This window comes from Odocoileus virginianus, chromosome 10 (assembly GCF_023699985.2).
Source record: "Odocoileus virginianus isolate 20LAN1187 ecotype Illinois chromosome 10, Ovbor_1.2, whole genome shotgun sequence".
Classification (NCBI taxonomy): Eukaryota; Metazoa; Chordata; class Mammalia; order Artiodactyla; family Cervidae; genus Odocoileus; species Odocoileus virginianus.
In genome coordinates, this window is record NC_069683.1 from 37385391 (window position 1) to 37405309 (window position 19919).

Below are 19919 nucleotides of genomic sequence, written 5' to 3' on the forward strand. Positions count from 1 at the left end.
GTAGTGGTCTAGGGTTTCTGAGTCTATGACTGGATTGTATACTCCATGCTCTTCTTCATTTGTAGTCTTTTTTTCAAAACAGTCTTGCCCAGGCTTCAGCCCTGAACAACTTAATGGACTTCCCTTTTAAAAATAAAGATATTTTTAGTCTATCTTAAAAAAGGTTATCAGTCATGTCTTTGTTTTGCATTTAGTTTGTGACTTATCTGTATAAATGAAGCCTGGCATTCATTTATTGATTTTTTTTTTTTTTAAGATGTAAGAATCGAGTATTTACTGTCCATTTTAGTGATACGGACGTTAACTCTAGTAGTAGTGGAATCATAGGCAATGAATATTTAGATTGCTGGTACAGTTGATACCATTGATACCTTTCTTAGTTCATTTTTCTGAATGTGAAATATTCAGAATCTTTATTTAGAAATAACAGGTTGGCAGACCATGACCTACGAACTGTCTTCCTGTTTTTGTGAATAAAGTTTTATTGGAACACAACCATGTCTATTTGCTTACTGGCCATGGCTGATTTTGTGCCACAAATGGCAGAATTGAGTAGTTGCTACTAAGATTGTATGGCCCACACACCGAAAATATTTATTACTTGACCCTTTACAGAAAACCTTTGCCAAGTCTTGGTTTAAAATATTTTGGAATTAATTGCCCCCTTTTAAGAATATTTGAAGTTTTTTTTTGTTGTGGTTTTGTTTTTCAGTCATAGAATCTAAGGGATATTAAAAGGCCATTTAGCTCAGCATTCTATTTACTGCTGCTTGAGTTTCCTTTAGTACTCCTGCCAAGTTGTCCTCCAGCTTAGAGGTGTAGGATGATGTGACAAAACAGCACTGGATGTGACTGTGTTAAGCACAGAATTGTCCCTGACTGGGAGTCAATCAGTGACTCCCCATGAAAAGATAGATGAAGTAGATTATTCTTTGTTTTCCCCACTGTCTCCATTGGTAGGTTATTTACTTTGGGTTAGTTACATGTTAGAGGCACAGAGGAGTCAGTTTTTAAGAGGAAGACAGCTAAACAGATCCTACTTTAGGTGGAAATTTTTAGGAAGCTGGAATGAATGTTTGGACAGTGTCTAGAGACTTTTATATTCAGTGCTTAGTTTTTCTAAACAAATTTATAGCAGCTAAAACTTAGAACTACAACTATCTTTTGTCAGCTTTTACTGTTTGTGTTCAGTAAATACTGGTACAGAAAAAACATACAGGTAGAGCCAATCTCACTGCAGACCTTCACTGTAGTATTTGGTACTTTTGTGTACTTGATTCATTGGTGAGCATGATGAATGTAGAGGTCCTCTACATTCTGATCCAAAGAATCAACCTTATCCTGAAGGGGAAAGAATTTCTCACATTCCATTTAGGAAATCCAGCCTGTTAAAATCTTGTTAAACAGCAGTTTCGCAGTTAAAGCACCTTCTGGTTTTTAATCTAGTAGGTTTTCCATCTAATAAAGAAATGGAGGGCTTCCCTGTTAGTTCAGTGGTAAAGAATCTGCCCACCAGTGCAGGAGACATAGGTTCGATCCCTGGTCTGGGAAGATCCCACATGCTGCGGAGCAGCTAAGCCCTGCACGCCACAACTCTTGAGCCTGTGCTCTGCAACAAGAGAAGCCACTGCAGTGAGAAGCCCACACACTGCAACTGGAGAGTAGCCCCCACTTGCTATGACTAGAGAAAGACTCACATAGCAGCTGGAACCGAAACAGATGAACATGTGCATGGACAGAAATACATGGAAAAAAGGAAACGCTCAGGTAATAAAGGTTACCACAAGAAAGGTAAATCCTGTGTATCTTAACACAGTGATACTCTTCTATTTTCACTTTAAAAATATTTTTCATACTGTTTTTTCCTCTTAGATGAAAGGGAGTTTGTAAATTGTTAGAGGACAAAAGATAATGGAGACTGGCTAATTGATGGGAAAATACACTCTTTCAACTTTTTTTTGGTACCTTCTGATTTTTCTATTTTACAGAAATAGTGGTTTTTAAAAATACATAACACATGCACTGGATATATAGTGAGAAACAAATGTCCGTAATTTCTCTTCCTGAGCTATCCAGTTCTCCCTCCCAGAGGCAACTGTTATTATCAAGTTTTGGGCTTTTTTTGCTAGAAAAAGCTATTTATTTGTAAACATATGCATTCATTTTTCATTCTTTTTCCATGAAAGGTGGTATATTATACAGTATATTACATCTTGGCCTTTAAAATTAATCATGAATCTGTGTTTCACATCAATATAAGCTGAACCACCTCTTCCCTTTTTTAGTCCTCAGAGGTTTAGTTTAAACCTTCTAAAATCATTAATTTCCTTCCCAGAATTAAAAAATGAGTTTATGTGCATGTGACTATAATAGTATATAATCCAGAGATAAATTAGCTCTGAGTTGGGCTTCCCTGATGGCACAGAGGGTAAAGCATCTGCCTGCAATGCAGGAGACCTGGGTTCGATCCCTGAGCCAGGAAGATCCCATGGAGAAGGAAATGGCAACCCACTGCAGTATTCTTGCTTGGAGAATCCCATGGATGGAGGAGCCTGGTAGGCTACAGTCCACCGGGTTGCAAAGAGTTGGACATGACTGAGCTATTTCACTTGCACTTTTACTTTGGGAGTAAATTTTTTTTCCTAGTCTAAAAATTATACTCATAAGTAAATGATTATTTGCAGGAAAAAAAAAGATAAATTAATGTTTTTTAGACTGAAATATTATAGATCAGACTGATTGTTGAGGGACTATACTGAGAAATCATTGCCAAAGAAGTAGAGGAAAGATGAATACAAAAATGTAATTATGTGCCCAGCCTTAATCCTTACACAAACGCTATGAAGTGAAGGATGGGAGGTATATATGCTGTCTATATGTTTTTAGAGATGAGGAAACTGCAGAAACAGATAAGTAAGCTCACCCCCAAGATAAATGGGTGCACCTGAATTCCAGCCCAACTCTGCCAGACTCAGGTCCCTACTTGCATCATGGCATTGGGCTGCCTAAAAGGATTGTTCCACAAAGTGAGCCTAAGTTACTTATCAGGAAACAGTTTATAACAGGACCAGATTCAGTAGAATACTGAAAATGGCCTCACCAGAGACTTAGTTTTTTAATAGCTTATGTAGGGGAGGAAAAACTTTTCTTCTGTCCCTTTATGCTCTATGACTGAGGCCTACAAATCAAAATGACAAAAGACGGAGTAATTGAAAAGGCATACGTATGGTTTTTAAACTTGCATAAGGGTATCACAGAAAAGTGAAGACCCAAAAACACGTGGTTTTCACCTTGAGACTTGAGAGCTTATATACTGTATTAAAAAGGGTTATAAATTATGGAGAAGTGACTAGACACAAAGGAGTTTGGACTTTAGGGGCAATATATTGTGGGAAGGTAAATATGTGGGAAAACTAATAGAAGATATAGGTTATTTTAGTAAAGTTTTTGGTGCTAACTTTCCGTCTTCTTTATCGCCATAGAACTCACCCAGAGAGTCCTCATTATGGCAGCCCTCACTTCTTGGGAGTTTCTGCTTTTAATCAAATGAGGGAAGGTCTGAGAATTCTTTCTGCTTATGTTAGATCTCACTTCCTTCAGCTCAAAGTAATCCATGTGCCATTAGTGACAATTTGGGAGTACAAATATCTGAGCCCATGCCCCGTTACACAAAACTCACTGTTTTTCAAAGGTAGTTAAGTGTAGTATGTAGTATTTATGTATATTTATATATAGGTATAGGTATTTGTATATATTGTTATAGGTGTTTGTAGAAACATGTTTGAATTTTGTTATCAATCTTAAACAAGACCTTATGCTCTCAGAGCTTCTTGTCTGCCTTATCTGATTACCTCTACTACCCTGAGGGTTTTTTTTTAATTTATTCCAATAAATAATTATATTTAGGAAAAGTCTTTCAGTGAATCAGGTAGAGTAGACTTGGAAATAAATCCACTAGCTTTGGTAAGTGTTTACCTCTTAACCCCAGCATGTAGTCCTTTTATTTAAACCGATGGTGGTAATAAGTCCGCCTCGGTGGCCTGTGAGTCAGATTCTGGGTTTGACAGTAGACCCTGTCCTTTCTCATTCTCTTTGTTGGCTGCCTCTGGAAATGGCCTTCAGGGAAATACTGGTAAAGTCTACAGCCTTTGAGTTTTAACTGTTGATAAGAGTCTACCTGCATTGAGAAAGAAAAAAATATTAAGAAGGCTTGTAGGAAATTCTATCTAAAAGCATGAGAGGTACAGTTTTTGTGCTTAATCTCTCCTTTTCCTGTCTTGCCTTTATTATTTATTTTTCTTATCACTGGTGAGTCCTCTATAAAACTTCACTTCAAGCCCATGGATCCGCCTTGTTCCTTTCTCTCACCATATCCTAATCTCCAAGTACTGTTCATATTTGTCTTTCTGCTTAGCAAGTATCTGAAACAACTACTTTGAGTTGTTCTTAGCTTTAATATAGGCAAAGGAACTCCCATTTCTTGGCACTAAAAAGCTACTTTTGGGGGGCAGATTTTTACGGTTTTCTTGGTTTTGTAATACCCCAATCTCTCATTTTGATTGCTTTGTCTATTTAAATAACTCCTTTTTTACAAGTTGAAAATGAGAGAAAACTTATCTAAGTATTTTATCTTAACTAAGTTTCTGAAAGTAATGAGACAACATGATTGGCTTTTCATTAATATTAGGACTTTTATTAAGAGACTACAGTTATTTTACAAAGGTGCAGTTTATGTTGATTGGGTGGGTGCTGTCTTAGAATTATCTGTGGTTTCTCTGTGTCCGTTTCAGGCTCTTTTTGCCCATGAGACCTGCATGTTCTCCTTTTATGAATAAGGGAACAGGTTCAGAGTAGTAGTTTTGTCTTAGGATCTCATGGCTTCAAAGTGGCAGAGCCTGAACTTGAGCTTCTAGCAAGTGAATGTATGTTAGTTTCAGTAGTTTTGTAATATGTTCTCTTAATGTGTTTATATGCATAATATAAAACCCACTAGCAAAACCCACTTTAGCAAGAAAGCCTTGAAAGTAATTGTGATATTTGGTACCCATCATTTTGCTGGTGTTGCAAAAGATTTCTGCCTCTTTAACTCTTGAACCATAGGATAAGGTACTTTTTGAAGAAGATACTCAGCTGCCACTGCTTGGTGGTTTTCCTAAGACAGCTCAAGAGCAGTGAAAATAAATATGAGTCATGTTTCACTGCTTCTCTGCCCTGGCACATGGAAATAATACTGCTGCTTTTCTCATTCTTGCAGTGCTTCAGATACTTTTCAACGGATCATAGGAGCGTTAGATATCTTTTCATTTAAGTAAAATCACACAGTAAGAATCTAAACTGCATGTTCTGGAAGGATTGGCAGCATTTCTCTCTTGGTTTCTGCTTTTCTGGTAGTTTTTGGCCATACTGACAGGACTCTGTGGAAAATGTGATCAGTCTAGACTTGGCTTAAAAAAATTCTCATTTGTACTGGCTTTGCCACTGAGTTAATAGGGTAAAGTGTTTTGGTGGGTGGGGGAATCAAGAATACCTGGAGACAGAGTGTAAAAATACTTGGTGCTTGTAAAGTTTATGGTTGCATCGTGATAAGTTGGGGAATTGTGGAAATCTGTTCTTTCTTCCATGAAGAAAACCCTAAAGATAAAATCATGTGCAGATAGTTTTAAGCTAAGTACCTGAAACTGATAAGCAGTTTCGTTGTATAGCTCTCTCAGTCTTTATACTCTTGAGAGAATATTAAGTTTGGTAAAAATTTTTGTTATTTGATGTTAACAAACTGGCTGTTTAGGCTTTATAGGGAGGATGTCCTCCCTGATAGATAAGGAAGAAAGTACTTAGATGTGTTTTTTTTAGGGTTGAGCCAACCATGTATTCAGGCTATAAATGCTCAGTGATTAAGGGGAAAATTTGCTTAGTATCTTTTTCTGTCTTAAATGCATGTGCACACCTCTGGAAAACTTTCTGGTGCCTGGTATCCTGTAGATGATTAATAAATATTTGTTGAACAGACTTTTACATAGGAAGGAAATGAAGCTCAGAGAATTAGATAACTTGTTCTAGGTCATGTGCTCAGGACACTGTGTTTAACCTATATTTAATACATAGTTGTTATTAGTATTTACCAGGTTTGTTAGGTGTATTGATGCAGAATTATTCTTCATTTCTCCCCTATGACAACTTTAGTGCTTTATAGTTTTAATTAGATTTGGGGTTGGCAAAGTCTTGAAATAGTCTTTTTATTTATTTATTTTTGATCTTTTTTATTTTTTAAATTATGAAGATATGATAACACATTTGCAGGAGACTTGGAAAATACAGAAAACAGTTACTTATAGCTTCACTATATATTACAATTATTTTTTTAAGTAGATAAATTAAGATTTTTAGTTGGAGTTTCAATATCAGACTCTCAAAAATTAATAGAACAAATAGACAGGAAAGTAGAAGGATATAATAGACTTGAAAAGCACTGTGAACCAATTCAACATGATTAAGATTTATACAGTTTTCACACAACAAGATACAAATTCTGTTCAAGTTCCCATAGACTATAAACCAGGAAACACTGGAACTAAAACAAGGAATCTTAATAAAACAAGGCGCAAAATTTTCATGATCTACAGGTATTGAAATAATACAGAGTCTGTTCTCTTATCACTGTGAAATTATGTTAGAAATCAATGTCAGAAGATAGTTGAAAATAACCTACATGTTTTCAAGTGCGGTTTGACATTTACCAGAGAAATCTTTGATTTAACCATTGAAAACTTAAATAAAATTAAAAGACTGGAAAAAACAGAGGGTGATTGCAGAGAAGAAGAAAGCACTTAAATGAGAAATTAATATCAAGGCCATTTAAAAAACCCCATTGTATTTGGAAATTTAATGTCTTCTTTTAAATGATGGATGTATCTAAGAAACCATTACAAGGAAAAGTAGAAAATATTTTTAACAATAAAAATGAAAGGAGAATTTATCAATATTTGTTGCATGCAGCTGAAGCTGTTCATTGCAACTAAATACAATGTAGAATCTTGAATAAAATATGAAAACAAATAGTGGACACTAGCATAAAATTTTGTCAAATTTGAACAAAATCCGTAGCTTAGTTAATACTGTATCATGTTTCCTGTTTTGTTCTGTTTTTTACAACACAACATTTCTTTATGTTTTCAGAATTGGATTAGAAATTTCAAGCCTCATTCAAATTAAAAAAAAAAATCACTAAAATAATAACTGGACTAGAGACTTCTAGCAGTAATGCTAGATGCCAGAATGAATCCACTATATCAAAAGTTTTGAGTGAATATAAATTAGAAGTCTGGCATTCTATTCCTACTTAGACAATTGGAACCAAAATGTCATTAATTTTTTAGGTAAGTGAAAATTTAAAGTTTTCTATACATTTATACATACTCTCTCTTTTTATATGTATACAAAAGCTTGTCTACACTTGGTAAAAACTGGAGAAAGAACAACAAAAAAAAGATAGGGAAATTGGAAAACATAAACTAAATGAAATGGGAGTACTGAATACGAAATAGGAAAAGTGAAACAAACTAGATAAAAGTAAAAGATCATCACATAGTCCAGTTGTTTTTAAACATGGCAGCTCATTAGAATCACATCTGGAGCTCTGGAGAAAAAAATTACCTGTGGCATTTGTATTAAAAAAAAAAAAATTCCAAGGTAATTCTAATGTGCATCTGGGTTTTAAAAAGTAATTATAGGTCTTTCTGTTAAATAGTAGTTTTAGTGATATAGAATCAAATTATTTTCTGTTGACCAGTCAGGATACAGTGTTATTAAAATGAATAATAGTAACATAGTCTCGGAAGTAAAATATGTTTATCAGTTTTCACAATCAATAGACAAAAAATAAAAGATCATTACAATTGCAAGCCATAAAGGACACATGATTAACCTAACAATGTAAAATCATTACATACAGTTTGGGGGGTTAAATAGAGTGATGTGGTAAGTGAAAGGACATGCGTGCAAATTTTTCATCCACTCAGTCTGTGTCTTTTGGTTGATGCATTTAATCCATTTACATTTAAGGTAATTATTGCTGTGTGTGATCCTATTACCATTTTCATTTGTTTGGAGTTTATTTTTCGTAGGTCTTTTCCTTCTCTTGTGTTTCTTGCCTTAAGAAGTTCCTTTAGCATTTGTTTTATAGGTGGTTTGGTGGTAACTTTTGCTTGTCTGTAAAGCTTTTGATTTCGCCATCAAATCTGAACTAGAGTCTGGCTGAGTGTTCTTGTTTGTAGGTTCTTCCCTTGCATCACTTAAAATATATTGTGCCATTCCCTTCTGGCTTGTAGAGTTTCTATTGAGAAATCAGCTATATAACCTTGTAGGAGTTCCCTTGTAAGTTGTCATTTTCTCCTTGTGGCTTTTAATAGTTTATCTTTGTCTAACTTTTGTCAGTTTTATTACTGTGTGTCTCTGTGTTCCTTCTCAGTTTAATTCTGCCTTGGAGCTCTCTCTGCTTCCTGGACTTGGTTGACTAACATCTGAAGCAAGTGAAGATCTCCTTTGTGCTTCATTATCTCTTCAGGCCTTTCCCATTTTTTCTTTTCTTCTTACTAAATTTATATTCTGGGTAGTAATTGCATTATGCATGCTACTACCAATATCTTTTACCTGATTTGCCTTTTCTCTCTATTAATAGTGTTGTGAGATGAACTCAATTTTAGTGGTTTCCAGTTTGTCAGCATTTTTCCTTTTTGATTAGTACTACTTGTGTCCTATTTAATAAATGTTTCCCTAACCTAATTGTGGAGATGTTCTGTGTCATATTCTAGTCTGCCTTTCACATTTGGATGTATAGTCTTTCTGGAATTCATTTTTGTGTGGTATGATATACTGTAGTCTTTTCTTCTTATCCCAGTACCATATTTCTGTAGCTTTATAATACATCTTAATACGCGATGATGTAAGTCCTCCAGCTTTGTTCTTATTGCTTGTCTTGGCTACTCTTGGCCCTTTGCGTTTCTGTGTCATTTTAGAATCTTAGTTTCTATACCTAAAGAAAAACAGCTTAAACTTTGGTTAATGTGTTGAATCTGAGGAATATAATGTACACATCTTTCTATTTATTTAAGTATTGTTTAACTTTTCTCAATATTTTTTAGTTTTCAATTAGTATCTTTTACATTTACTTCTAATTTTCGATATTTTCAAAAATAATTCATTAAGGTAAAACTCAAAAAATATAAAATTGATCATTTTAAAATGAAAAATTCAATAACATTTATTCCATTCAATGTTGTGCAGCTACTGCCTTTGTCTAGTTTCTAAACATTTCTGTCTCCCCAAAGTAAAGCTCCTTAAGTAGTTTTCCCCCACTGCCCACTCTTTTCACCCTTCAACCCCTGCCAACCGCTAGTGTGCCTTCTGTCTTTATGAGTTATCTAATCTGGTGATTTCATGTAAATGAAATCCTGTAGTATGTGGTCTTCTATATCTGGCTTTTTAAACTTAGTAGTTTTTGAGATTCATCCTCATTGTGTAGTACATGTCAGTATACTTCATTCCTTTTTATGAATGAATAATATACACAGAGTAGTATATACACACAGCGTATATACCGTGATTTGTTGATCCATTCATTTGTTGATAGATTTTTGGGCTCTTTATATTTTTGGGCTGTTGTGAACACTGCTACTGTAAACAAGTGTATACATGTACTTTTTTGAGTACCTGTTTGCAGTTCTTTTGGGGTATATATCTAGGAGTGCCATCACTTCATGGCAAATAGATGAGGAAACAATGGAAACAGTGACAGACTTTATTTTCTTGGGCTCCAAAACCACTGTGAACGGTTACTGCCCCTATGAAATTAAAAGACTTGCTCCTTGGAAGAAAGACAACAACAAACCTAGACAGCATATTAAAAAGCAGAGATATTATTTTGCCTACAATGGTCTGTGTAGTGAAAGCTCTGGTTTTTCCACTAGTCATGTACAGATGTGAGAGCTGGACAATAAAAAAGGCTGAGAGGAGAAGAATTGATGCCTTCAAACTGTGGTGCTGGAGAAGACTCTTGAGAGTCCTTTGGACAGCAAAGAGATCTCACCTGTCAATCCTAAAGGAAATCAGTCCTGAATATTCTGATGTTGAAGCTGAGACTCCAATACTTTGGCCACCTGATATGAAGAATTGACTCATTGGAAAAGACCCTGATCCTGGGAAAAATTGAAGGCAGGAGGAGAAGGGGACAACAGAGGATGAGATGGTTGGATGGCATCACTGATGCAATGGACATGAGTTTGAGTAGGCTCCAGGAGTTGGTGATAGACAGGGATGCCTGGTGTGCTGCAGTCCATTGGGTCGCAAAGAGTCGGACACGACTGAGCAACTAAACAACAACAACCTAGGAGTGGAATTGCAGAGTCATGATAATTATGTGTTTAACTTTTTGAGAAACTGCCAAGCTTTCCTATCATCAGCCGAATCATTTTTCATTCTCTTCAGCATTGTACATGAGTTTCAGTTTCTCTACATCCTTATCAGTTGCTAGTTGATATTTTCCATAACTTTTTGGACTTTTGTATGGTATTATAAGTGGTATAGTTTTTTTTTTTTAACTTTGTTTCCTGTGTTTTGCTGGTGTATATAGATACATTTGTTTTGTTTTTTTTTTTCCCTATATAAACCTTATAACTGGTGACCTTCTTAAATTCACTTGGTAATTCTGATAGTTACTTATGTACTGATTGAATTTTCTACCCACATTTACGTTTATGACTTCCAGTGCTTTCTTATTCTCTATTCCTTTGTCATAGTAGTTTATTATTTGATGGATGGACAGTATTCTTGTTGAATGACTTAGAGAGTATTTATTAGAATTTAAATTTTCTTTAAATTTTTCACTTCTTTAGTGTTCTTTGTGATTGATTCTGTTGCTTTTCATTTTGGTCCTTCTTAATTTTCTTAAATATCTGATGATCCTTAGTTATCCATATTTATGAAGGACTAGAATGGTTGATTTTGGTAGCTGATGCTGGCTTCCTTCCAGTTTTCTGAAGTCTGTTTTTCCAAGAGAGCTTTCTCTCCAAGTGGAATTACTGAGAGTTCTGTATGAATTTGTTTCAAGGGCCAGCAGCATTTAGATAGCCTGGGAACCTAAAAGTTATTTCTGGAGAGGAGTGCTCTGAAGACTTGTTTTGGTTGTTTTTGTTTTATTTCTCTCAATGCCCCATCTTCCCTACCTCCATTTGTGGATGTTTAGAGCAACTTCAAGCTCAGCTCTCCTCTTTCATTCCTAGTGCCTGTTCTGGGTGTTCTCAGAAAAGTAAAACTGTAGGAAGTGGCTCTGCTTTTCTCTGAGCAACCTTTAGTTACCTTGATTACTGTATGCTTTAATTTAGCTTCTTAATCCTGAACTTGGGGTTTTCTCTTTAGAGGATTGAGATAGCTCTTACCTCATTTTGGTCCTTTCCTATGTTTGTTTTGCTTAGGTTTTATTTCTTCTGCTGTGACTTCTCTATCATTTTAGCCTCATTTATTTATTTTTTTCCTATCTTCCTTCTTTTCTTACTGTTTATTAATCGATTTTCAGATTGTAATGAATTAATTTTTTTAAATTGTGAAAAATTTAGGGGTAAAATACATGTATCTATTCCTTAGCTTAAATAAAACAAATACAGTTGAAGCTCCTCATTATCTTCTCTGATTGTGTTACACTCTTTCTAATGTACCATAACGATTATCATGTGTGTGCATTTCTAAACAGTAAATGGCATTCTTTTGAATATGTTTGAACCTTGAATAGTGACATACTGCATGAATCTTTCTGCATCTTGGTTTTTCCACTTAACCATAGTTCTTTTATTTGTTCATTCTCTTAGCATACTCACTCTGTTTTCTCCTGTTTCAGTGGAATTTGGGTAAGGAAGATAACTCAGCCGATATATTCCTTACTAGGACTTTTTTTAAAAGGGAGACTTAAGTACCTTTTGGATATGTTGTCACTACAGACATATAAAAGAAAGGACTTGGTGTTACCTCTTGTTTCAACTGGTGATGGTAGGTGAATATGACACCTCACCATGATATACAAGCTAAGCAATTGCCTTGCTGCTGACCTTTATTTGGTGTTATAAATACTTTTGGAGACAGAGAAATAGCATTCATTTGTGTTTGGAGTTTAACTGAGGTTTAAGTGAAGATTTCGGTTCCTATTGCTGAAGGAATTTTTAGAGGTCACTTGGTACAAGCTATGTTAAAGAAACCCAGGCCTAGAGAATGTGAGTGACTTGACTGAGGTGATCCAGGGAAAAAAAACACAGGATTTAGAAGCTAGTGTTGCAGTTCATTGTACTTTCTACCTTACTAAAATGAACCAAAAGTTGTTCCCTTTTGTTAACATTCATCTTGGATTTTTGCCTGTCCTTTAAGATACTTGAATACCAAGAGATTTTAGTAGATAAAAATTAGCATAAATCTTTGAACTGATACTTATTTGTCATGTTTTCTTTAGGATCAGAATGGTTTCCATCCCAGAATACTATGAAGGCAAGAATGTCCTCCTCACTGGAGCTACTGGTTTCCTAGGGAAGGTACTTCTGGAAAAGTTGCTGAGGTCTTGTCCTAAGGTGAATTCAGTGTATGTTTTGGTGAGACAGAAAGCTGGACAGACACCCCAGGAGCGAGTAGAAGAAGTCATTAGTTGCAAGGTAAGTAAGGAAAGTAATCATTAAGAAGAGAGAAAATAGTGTGTTTGTGTGTATATTATTGTAATCATCAACAGCCTAGTATCCTGAAAAAAATTAGTAGAAAGTCCTGTAAGAATGGCGGTAAACTGAGTATGAGTCCTGATCAGTAGGAGATAAAAGCTTTCCTCCATGATAAAATTGTATAACAAGTTCTAAAGTACCTTTATGTTATATGTTTAATGTGTTTTTAGAATATTTGAGGCAAGTTATCTGTAATTACTAGATGCTTTAAATAGTTTTCAGAATGATAATGCTTAAAAGTTAGTTTCTAATTCTTACTGTGCTGTGAGACACAATACTTTGACAACAGTTAAAATTTTGTAAGCACTAATTGCTCCCCATGAAAGTATTAGGAAGTGGCAAAATCACATACTCCTCTTTGACTAATAATATGATGATAGAAGGGGCGTATAGAATACAGAGTATGTTACACATATAAACCTTTAGAAAAAACATAATGGAGATGAGCTGTAGTAAAATTATTTCCTGGTCATAAGCTTTTGAATTTTCTCAAAATGAATGAATTTATCTGACACTTGTTAATAACTTTGATATCAGTTCAGTTCAGTTCAGTCGCTCAGTCATGTCCGACTTTGCAACGCCATGAATCGCAGCACTCCAGGCCTCCCTGTCCATCACCAACTCCTGGAGTTGACTCAGACTCATGTCCATCGAGTCAGTGATGCCATCCAGCCATCTCATCCTCCTTCGTCTCCTTCTCCTCCTGTCCCCAATCCCTCCTGGCATTAAGGTCTTTTCCAGTGAGTCAGCTCTTCGCATGAGGTGGCCAAAGTATTGGAGTTTCAGCTTCAGCATCAGTCCTTCCAATGAACACCCAGGACTGATCTCCTTTAGGATGGACTGGTTAGATCTCCTTGCAGTCCAAGGGACTCTCAAGAGTCTTCTCCAACACCATAGTTCAAAAGCATTATAGTAGCTATGTAATTTATTAGTTACTAGGTAGGTATTTGGTACCTTTTAACCTTCTAGGGCAGCTGTGACTTACGTGAAAAAAAAAAGACCAAAACCAGAAACATCTGAGTTACTCTGAGCAGTCAAAGAGTTGCTAAGAAGTATCAAAAGATATGATGATTAATTCTAGATTAACAGCTCTTTTAGAGTTAATAAATAAGTAATTTATTAGAAATAATTTGTAGTCCATTCTGGTTTGATCTTTCCGTAGAAATCCATAGTTAATAGTGGCTGACCTTTATTGAGTGCTTACCTTGTGCCAGGCACTATGTGCAAAATATTTTGTGTATTTAATTATTACAGCAACTTTATAAGGTAAGTGTTGGTGTTATTCCCATTCTACAAGGTTATATAATTAGTGTTAGAGCCAGTGTTTGTGAACTCTTAATGATTGGACCTTAGAGCTCATGCTCTGGTAGGGACAAATGTTGCCATATCCCATTTTGCAGATATGGACAGTGAGTCTCAAAAGTTGTCATTTTATCTGAAATTGTGTAGCTAATAGATGTTGGATATAATGTAGATGACTTGATAACAAATTCCTTTCTACTTTATAGTATTATTTCCTCAGTGGATAAGAAAGTAAGGCAAAGATGATGGAAGGCTTTGTGATTCAATGGGAAAAGTAATCTTGAGAGTTGGATACTTTACTAGTAAATGTTGTAGCTGGTACACGCTGAGTGAAACAGCTTAATTTCCCAAAGGCAATGGCAAAAAACTTGGTGCCTTCTTTACAAAAATTAGAAGATGGCAAAAGCAAGAAAGAAATGGGTAAAGACCAGAGAAAAACAGAGTTAACAACAGCAGGAATAAGAGTCAGTTTATGGATTAGGGTAGTAATGGGAAGCTTATCTCCTAGGCGAGATAAAGTGTGATAAAGTGAAAGTCTTTTAGTCATGTCCCACTCCTGGCAATCCCATGAACTGTACAGTCCATGGACTTCTCCAGGCCAGAATACTGGAGTGGGTACCCTTTTCCTTCTCCAGGGGATCTTCCCAACCCAAGGATCGAACCCAGGTCTCCCGCATTGCAGGTGGATTCTTTACCAACTGAGCCACAAGGAAGTCCAAGAATACTGGAATGGGTATCCTAGCCCTTCTCCAGGGGATCTTCCTGATCCAGGAATTGAACCAGGGTCCTTGCATTGCAGGTGGATTCTTTACTGATTGAGCTATCAGGGAAGCCCAAAGTATGATAACAGAAGATCAATTAAAAGAAAAGATACACCATACAGAGTAAGACCTATACAGAAGTGTGGGAGTGTTTAAATACAACTTTTAATTTTCTTAAAATTACAGCATTACAATAAAATACAATCACCAATATTCACTACAATGACTTAGGATAAATTAAGAAAAGGTTAAATTACTGGTATATTTAGAATTTTTCTTTACCAAGGTGTTATATTGTTGGGAATGATTTCCATTCAAATATAATTTTGATTCAGAAGGATAAACTACTTTTTTTGTGAAGCATTCATGTTTTTCTTGTTTGCATTTTCCTTTTATTCATTAAGAGGTAATTCTATACCCACAGGGTTTTAATAGTGAGGTGTAAATTAATACTAGTTTTTCCTTTTAAAAATAAATTAATTGAAACTATTGGTAAGATATTAAAGAATAAAAATAATATTTACTTTTATCCTAGTGTTTATTAAGTTTGTCTCCACATGAAAACTTTAAATAGCCCTTATGTCAACTAGAAAAACTTTTCCCTGAATTAGTTTTAAAAAACAAGTCTAGCTCTTTGAGGGCTCCTCAGTGACTTTATAGCTCACAAGAGTAGTTATACTCTACTGATACTCTCCCCCTTGCCACAGACTCCCATGCACTGTGTTCTTCCCCTGTGCCCTTCCTTCCATTAAGATATGTGAGTCCTGCTATACACTAGAGGCTGTTTAGGTTATTAGGGATTTGTTGTGTTGTTCAGTCTCTGAGTTGTGTCCAACTCTTTGTGACCCCATGAACTGTAGCACAGCAGGCTGCTCTGTTCTCCACTATCTCTTGGAGTTTGCCCAAATCCATGTCCATAGAGTTGGTGATGATATCTAACCATCTCATCCTTTGCTACCCCCTTCTCCTTCTGCCTTTAGTCTTTCTCAGCATAGTGTTTTCAGCATAGAAGGTCAGCTCTTCACATCAAGTGGACAAAGTATTGGAGCTTCAGCTTCAGCATCAGTCCTTCCAATGAATATTCAAGATTGATTTCCTTTAGGATGGACTGGTTTGATCTCCTTGCAGTCCAAGGGACTCTCAAGAGTCTTCTCCATTACCACAGTTTGAAAGCATCAGTTCTTTGGCACTCAGCTTTCTTTATGGTCCAACTCTCACATCCATACATGACTACTGAAGAAACCATAGCTTTGACTATATGGACCTTTTTTGGGCGAAGTGATGTCTCTGTTTTTTAATACACTGTCTAGGTTTGTCATAGCTTTTCTTCTAGGGAGCAAGCGTCTTAAGTTCATGGCTAGATTCTATACAGACAATAAAAAAAGATGTGAGTTAATACTTAAGTATTTACCACCATAAAACCTAGCTACATAATAACTATGATTGAAGAATCTGCCTTCTTAAAGTGTGGTAGGTTTGAAGTTCATTTTCAGTTTTTTTGTGAGAGCTGAGATTGACTCATTGTCTTTTAATGTCATTTTAAAATTAAAACTATTTGGTAGCCTAGTATAAGGATGTTTTTAAAAAACATATAATTTATAGCTTTTTTCCAAGTGAATTTTAACTGTAACTCTTGAGCAAATTATTTGAAAATGTATATTGACTGCAGTGTGTTGCAGATAGTATTATTACCTTATCACTGTATTTTTTCATATCCTTGAAATAGGTTGAAAGATTCTATTTGTTTAAAGCAATGATTCTCAAACTTTTGGTCTCTAGACCCCTTTACATTCTTAAAAGTTATTGATAACTTCAGAAAGGTTTTGTTTTTGTGAGATTTTGTTTCAAATATCTTATTGGTATTTATCATAGTAGATTCTAAACCAGAGACATTTTTAAAGGAAGAGAATACATGTACAAGCACACATTCCATTAGTCATCAAGAGTGATGATATCACAAATGTAGCTTGGGAAAATTCTCTCTATACTTGTGAGAGAATGAAAGTGAAAAATAAATAATGTTTTAGTTTTATTATGAAAATAGTTTTGACTTTGTGAAATACCTAAAATAGTCTGAGAGACTCCTAGGAACTTAGCACACTTTGAGAACTGCTGTGGATTAAGAGGGTGCAGTGTTGCTTAGACCATTTGGGGGCAGCCTTCTGGCACATTCTTAGGGATATACCAATAGGGGCAAAAATCTTTATACTTCAAGGAGAGAGCTGACTTTTGCAGATATCCAAAATTAATTTGAAGCCAAGCTTGGTAGTAGAACTTCCCTCAAAACTTTTGGAAAGGGAGGCATCAAGGGGGCTTTAAGACCACAAGGCCTATTTTATGTAATAATGCCTGCTTGTGTTTTGTTGCTGTCTCTGCCTTTTGTTTACTCATGTTGACATTTTATAATGAACCACTTATAATTGGTATAATTATAATTGGTATGGTGGTTTAGTTGCTCAGTCATTCTGATGCTTGCAACCCCATGGACTGTAGCCTGCCAGGCTACTCTGTCCATGGGATTCCCTAGGCAAGACTATAGGAGTGGGTTGCTATTTCCATCTCCAGGGGATCCTCCTGGCGCAGGGACTGAACCCAGGTCTCCTGCGCTGCAGGTAGACTCTTTACTGACTGAGCCACCAGGGAACCCCTATAATTGGTATAACCACTAACAATCATTTCCCAACTTATTCTTACTCATTTTTTATTTTTCAGAAAACATTTTTTGTGCCTGCTCAGTGCTGGGCATTTGACTTGATATAAAGGGTTGAATTCAGGAATAAGTAAGAATCATTGCTTTAATGGAACCTGCAGTCTACAGAGTTTTTAAGAAGGGGATGAGGAAGAGTGTAGAGGTGTTAGGAGAGATTGGATAGGAGCAATTATTGAAGCTGGAATTGAGGACCTAAGTAAAATGTGAAAGAGTTGGGCATCTTCTCTGGAGTCTCCAGGGTAATGCTTCTGAAATTTTTCCTCATCAGTAAGCCTTATTTGTAAAGGAAATGATTATTTTCTACTCAAAGCCTGAAATTTCATTGAACTTTTGTAGTTTAAACATATGGCCATTATTTTCTATATAAAAAGACCTTGTCCCCAAGTATTTGTCTAAATATTTGACTAAAATACTGTATAAAATTATGTCGTTTTATTTTATGCCTTTAATTCCCCATGGCACATCCTCCTGATTATTCCTAGGGTCATTCATCCTCACATATATATAGCATAGCTGCTAAATCAATAAAATGAGTTCTTTTTATATCAAGCAGCAATTAATATGTACACTTAAATTTGTTAAACATTTAAGAGTCTACTATGATTTTGAAACAGGAATAAAAGAGCATAAGCATAGGGCATATACTGTAATGTGACATTGTCTGTTAGAAGAATTTCTCAACTTGAGCACTCTTTGCATTTTAGGCCCGCTGATTCTGTGCTGTGGGGAGCTGTCCTTTGCATTGTGGGGTGGTCAGCACTCTTGGCCTGTGCCCACTCCATTCCAGCAGCTCCTTTTGCTCACCGTCCCGGTTGTGACAAGGCACAATTGTCTTTAGACATCACCAAATGTTCCCTGGGGACTGAAGCTGCCCCAGCTAGAGAAGTGATATGCAGCAATGCCCCTGGGAAAATAAACTTCATTGCTGGCAAGGATTGAATTAGAATAGCTGACCATGAAATACATTCTGGAAAGAGAATAAAGTACATTAAAGAGGGCATTAGTGGACTTAGTAGTAGGAACTAATTGAGGTACCGGTGGGTTAAAACCATTGGAAAAGATGGTTTTGAATAACAACATGGTGGCTAGAGAAGGGAGGAGCATCAAGTTTGAGATGTAACTTGCGAAGCAGCATGACCAATTCTTGGTGTTAGTGGTGGAGATATCTAATATGAAGAGGAATTAAAGGTCATTGGCAGTGTGGGAGAATGAAAAAGTGAATTCAATGTGTTAAAAGTACTTTTCTGGTTATATCTTGGGCTCTTTTTCTTTGCTAGCCCCTTAAATATTTTTCAGAATTTGTCCTAGGCCTAGATTTCTTCTTACTAGGTCCAGTTAGCTGATTACTCAGCACCTTCTGTTGTATGTGAGATGAATGGTTGTATTTTAAAATAGATTTGGAAAAAGCTTCATGTAGTCTGGACCTTGGGTGCTCATCACTGTTGGTACTGAGTGATATTCTCCCAGGGCTATACGTGTGGTTTATAGAATCAGTAATCTGATTCTGTCTTCCCTGAATTTAGGACCCACAGAGCCAGTTACCTCTGTGGCATTGATCTTCTGTGGAGTCTCATTGACACTTTACAGCCAACATTCACAAAACTGAACTCATCTCCATAGGTATTCATCCAGTGTTTTCCACCTAATGAGTTTATTCACATAACAAGTGTTTGTCAGCACTCTGTTATCTGGGGCCTGTGTGCCGAGCACAGTAGGTGTGGTCCCTGTTCACATGGCGTTTGTGTTCTTTATTCCTTCTCCTGTCATTGGCCAAGTCTTACTGAGTTATTTTTAATTTCCCAAACATAAATGCTCTATTACTCTTAGGTGGTTACATGTGACACTTTCCCTGCTTGAAACACCGTTCTTCTACTTTATAATCTCAAGTCCTTCCCCAGCAGGGCAAGTTGTTGCTCCTGTACAGTCTCATAACACTGTTGTGTTAGCCCTGTTGTATTACTTATAACACTATATTTTAACTCTTTCCTTGTTTAATTTTTCCTATAAGATTCTAAATAACTTGAGGCAAAGGTCATTTTCTTGTTTTCTCAGTGTATGGAAAGTACTCATTTCATCTGAAATGCTTAGTAAGTATTAATTACTTTAAAAACAGTAATGTTGAAGTCATTAGCTAGAGGTGGAGGAGAAGACTATTACTTACTAAAAGTCATGTAGAAAGGTGAAAGTGAGTACCATGTAGGTTTTATAGACTTTTTTTTTTTGCCTCAGATTTGAGACTCTCTGTTTAAACTACATGTATGGACTTTAAATGGATTGGAGAGTCAGGGTGTAATAGAACAGTGGTCTGGAGGTCCCGTCTATAAAATCTGGGGTAAAAAAATTAAATTTGACTCACAGTTGAATGTACGTTCATACTGTAACCATCTTGGGATCTGACTGATT

The 19919-nt window shown here is 35.9% G+C and overlaps 1 protein-coding gene across 5 annotated transcripts in view; it reads left to right on the forward strand.

Annotated features, from left to right (window-relative positions):
- Positions 1-19919, forward strand: part of FAR1 (fatty acyl-CoA reductase 1) — a 69654-nt gene that overhangs the window by 17326 nt on the left and 32409 nt on the right. For 3 of the 5 annotated variants that reach the window (XM_020873021.2, XM_070473402.1, XM_020873024.2), the window contains one exon: positions 12488-12683. In XM_020873021.2, the coding sequence (XP_020728680.1) occupies positions 12495-12683 (189 nt within the window). In that variant the 5' untranslated portion in view covers positions 12488-12494. Of the gene's footprint in view, positions 1-7173; positions 7374-12487; positions 12684-19919 lie in introns of all 5 variants that reach the window. The other 2 variants (XM_070473401.1, XM_070473403.1) reach the window with 1 other exon arrangement.